This window comes from Octodon degus, unplaced genomic scaffold (assembly GCF_000260255.1).
Source record: "Octodon degus isolate 3935 unplaced genomic scaffold, OctDeg1.0 scaffold00068, whole genome shotgun sequence".
Taxonomy (NCBI): domain Eukaryota; kingdom Metazoa; phylum Chordata; class Mammalia; order Rodentia; family Octodontidae; genus Octodon; species Octodon degus.
The window spans coordinates 3,542,117-3,546,178 of record NW_004524644.1 but is presented as its reverse complement, the minus strand read 5'-3'; the positions used below and the strand labels follow the sequence as shown (position 1 = coordinate 3,546,178).

The 4,062-nt window shown below is 39.2% G+C and overlaps 1 protein-coding gene across 1 annotated transcript in view; it reads right to left on the bottom strand.

Moving 5' to 3' along the window:
• Window positions 1–4,062, bottom strand: part of Pus7 (pseudouridylate synthase 7 (putative)) — a 63,653-nt gene that overhangs the window by 7,121 nt on the left and 52,470 nt on the right. Inside the window, exon 13 of the mRNA XM_004634995.2 lies at window positions 611–712. Within this exon, the coding sequence (XP_004635052.2) occupies window positions 611–712 (102 nt within the window). The remainder of the gene's footprint in view (window positions 1–610; window positions 713–4,062) is intronic.

Below are 4,062 nucleotides of genomic sequence, written 5' to 3'. Positions count from 1 at the left end.
AAAAAGTACCATTGTCCGTCCACATGTCTACATGCACTTTCTCAATGACTCTTTTCAGACCCTTCCCATCTTTAATACAAATTAGTCAATCTGCTTTGTGCTGCAGTGCTGGGGATTGAACCCAGCGCTTTGTCAACACAAGGCAAGTGCTCTAATGCCGCCACCTCCTAGTCCTAAATTAGCGCCTTTAGGAATTTAAGTAATGCAAGCAGTAACCAAGAGACTATAGCTTCACCAGCACTGCCATCCCCTCCCAGCCTCTCTCCTCTCCTCTCCTGTCAGGAGGCCCAGGCTGGGCTCCACCTTGGGAGCCAAAACATAGTCCTTCCTTTCAGGGCCCCACCAGGCTCAGGCCACAGGCCAGAGCCCCACGTCTAACTTTCCTCTTTAAATGTAAATTCACCATCTGAATGTAACCTGCTGGGAAAATTTCATGTATAATCACAGCTTATACCTACATATCTGCTCTAATGAAATCTAATTATATCATTAAATATGATGAAAATAAAAGTTTTAGAATCCGAATAGTGACGTTTTCTTTTCTTTATGGTGGCAGCCAGGCTTCCACTGTGTTGCACTCGTTCACTACTCCACTCCCACATGAACTTACTTTTATGCTTTGGGTAGATCACATCAAAACCAGGCAAGGGCATCACCACATCATGAATTGAATAATTATGAACATCTTCCTCCTCAATATAGGTGGCTGTGGCTGCAAATCCATAAGCAAACAGTAACTTAAGGAAAAAGCCAGTATTTTTGTGAATTCAAGCTTGGAAGGAAAGCAAATTGGGATATCTGTTTTTTCAATTATACCTAAGAAATAAAAGCAAAGAATTACTGGAATTCTTAATGAAGATTTAAAAAACTCAGCTGGAGGACTTCCAGGAAGACAGAAAGAAGCTCTTTGAGCGTTGCCATGCAAACACTAGAACAGAGCAGCGTGAGGAAGGCCAGAAGGAAGATGAATCCCCTGAACTTCAGGGGAAATAAAGGAGAAGGCTTGCTGAGATTATCCACTACCTGCCATAAAGCTGCTGCTGATTGCTGGGATAAGTCAACAGGGACCTGGATTATGCCTCCACATGTGGCTGCCAGTGACAGCAGAGAGAAGCCTAGAAGTGAACTTTTCCTGCCTTCACCATTTGATCTTACATCTATATGAGCATGAATGTGGTTTCTAGTTTATTTGTGGTTGTTCCTTTGTTCTGTTCTTCATTTTATTCCTTCCCTCTCTTTCCCTCCGTCTTCTGCAACAGTTTCCTAAAGTTTGGTTACCCTTTTCCTCCAGCTTTGCTTCTAATTTCTTTTTCTTCTTCTATTTCTGTTATTTTCTCTCACCGCTTTTAAATTTTCTCTCCTAAGGATAAAATTCACATGAGAAATTCTGTATTGCTTACAATCTTCTGGCTATGGATTTTGTTATAAAAACATAACTATATAATTATATAATAGATCTGTTATATAATCTATAATCTAAAGCTAGCAAATTAATGGTTTCCTCAGTTTGTCATTTTCTAGGTTATGTTTGATGCTATTGTTATTGCTGATTATACCACTTTAGCTAAAGTGACATAATGGTTCTCACCAGCTGTTCTTCCTGGTATACCAAGACAGACTGCACGAAGGTCATAGAAAATACTGTGGGCCAGTGCCAAAGAACTATGCACTGGGCAAAGTAGGCAACAACTCATCATCAACAAATTGAAAAGAGGGCTGGGGCGATAGCTCAGTGGACTAAGCACCTGTCTGGCAAGCATAAGGATCTGGGTTCCATTCCTAGCACCACATGCCGCAAGAGCCCTGGAATGCCAAGTGCTCATGCTGGCCACCAAAACCAGGCATGGTGGTGCACACCTGTAATCCCAGCTCTGGAGAGGTCGAGACAGGAGGATCACTGTGAGTATGAGCTGTGAAACAAGACTCTACCAAATAAATAAATAAATACAAAAAACAAATTGAAGAGGTAGGATCTTGCAAGACTCAAAATCCAAAAATTGGCTATACTCGAAATAACCTTGATAAGTAGGTATTTCTTAAGAGTTGTAAATACTAGCAATAAAGCAACTCTACATAGGTAACTTAAAAAGCATCATCCCAGGAATTTAAACACACACACACACACACACACACACGCACACACAGAGAGGAAATGAGAAAACATTTAAACAACATTCAATTCCAGACATCCACTTTACCAAAGGAAAACCTAGGGGGCAAGGAGGTGGGACAATCTGAAAGCCACCCACCTGGCCTCTCTGAAGAAGTAACGAAAAAGCAAATGAATGAGGCTCTAAACAAAATCAAATCAGAAATAATTTCTCAGATAACTGCAAAGATGGTGATCATAATGAAAACCATGCTTAGTGACTCTACAGCAGATAAGATTTAAAAAATAAAGAAGCTTAGAAAAATGATGAAAACCATTAATGCCCCAAATATGAAAGAAAATAGAATCCATAAACAAACAAAAAATTCCTAGACACAGATTATCAAAACTGAATTAAGAAGATATAAAAATCCTAAATAAACCAGCATCATCAATGACATTGAAGATCTAATTAAAAATCTACCAGCAAAGAAAAGCAGAAGCCCAGGCAGATTCACTGCTGGATTTTATAAGACATTGAAATAAGATCTAATGCCACTACTTCTCACTCTTTAATGAAACTGAAAGGGAACCAATACTCTCAAATTCATTCTTGAAAGGAAGCATTACCCTGATACTGAAACTACAGAAGGACCCAACTACGAAAGAGAACTATAGGCTAATATCCCTAATGAACACAATCATGATGATTTTTTTGTAAAAATCATCAATACAGTACCGGCAAAAACAATGCAGGAAATCACCAAGAAGATAATACAGATGACCATGTGCAATTCATCCCAGGGATGCAGGGATGGTTCAACATACATAAATCAGTAAATGTACTGCACCGTACGAACAAAGCCAAGGACAAAAAACCATACGATCATCTCGACTGGTGCAGAAGAAGCTTTTGACAAAATCTAGGACACATTCATGATAAAAATCCTGTAACAAACTAGAATAGATGGTCTTTATCTCAATCTGATAAAAAGCTATATATGACAAACCAACAGTCGACATCACAATAAACTGACAAAAATTGAAAGCTTTCATTCTAAAATCAAGAAAAAGACAAGGGACCGGGGAGATGGCTCAGTAGAATAAGCACTTGCCTGGCAAGTGCAAGGGCCAGAGTTCAACCCCTGGTTGGATGTCCACTGTCACCACTATTAGTAATTATAATATTCTGGAATGTTTTGCCAGAGCAATGAGGCAAGAGAAAAAATATAAAAGGAGCAATGATAGGAAAAGTAAATTATCACTAGTTGCAGATGACATGATCCCAAAACTCCACCAAAAGATTTCTAGAATAAGCAAATTCAGTAGCAGAGCTGGATAGAAAGTCAACACTAAAAATTCAATAGCCTTCCTATACATGAATAAAAAACTCAGAGAGGAACTAAGAAAACAATACCTCTCACAGAACATCCCCAAAAATGAAATACCTACGAATCAATCTAATAAAGAATGTAAAAAGACTTCTACATTGTAAACCACAGTACTCTGAAAAAGATCAAAAAGAATGTCAGAAAATGGAAATATATCCCTTGCTCCTGCGAAGAACTAATATAGTAAAAATGGCCATATTTCCAAAATTGTTATACAGGGGCAGCCAGATAGCTCAGTGGATTAAAGCAACTGCTTAGGCAGACATGGGTCAGAGTTCAATCCTAGGCGTTCAATCCAGTGCTGTCTTGGCCCCGCCCCTGGGGCACACTGAGATGGCAACTGAGACTAGGCATGGTGGCACAAGCCTACAATCTCAGCACATGGGAGGTTGAAAACAGAAGAATCACTACGAGTCCAATCTGTGGAATGAGACCCTGTAGACCCTGTACTGTACTAATACAAAAAAGAAAAATTGTTATACAAATGTAATGCAGTTCCAACCAAAATTCCAACAGCATTATCTCACAGAATTAGGGAAAACATTCCTAAATTCAGTTGGAGCCAGAAGAGGCCTAGAATAG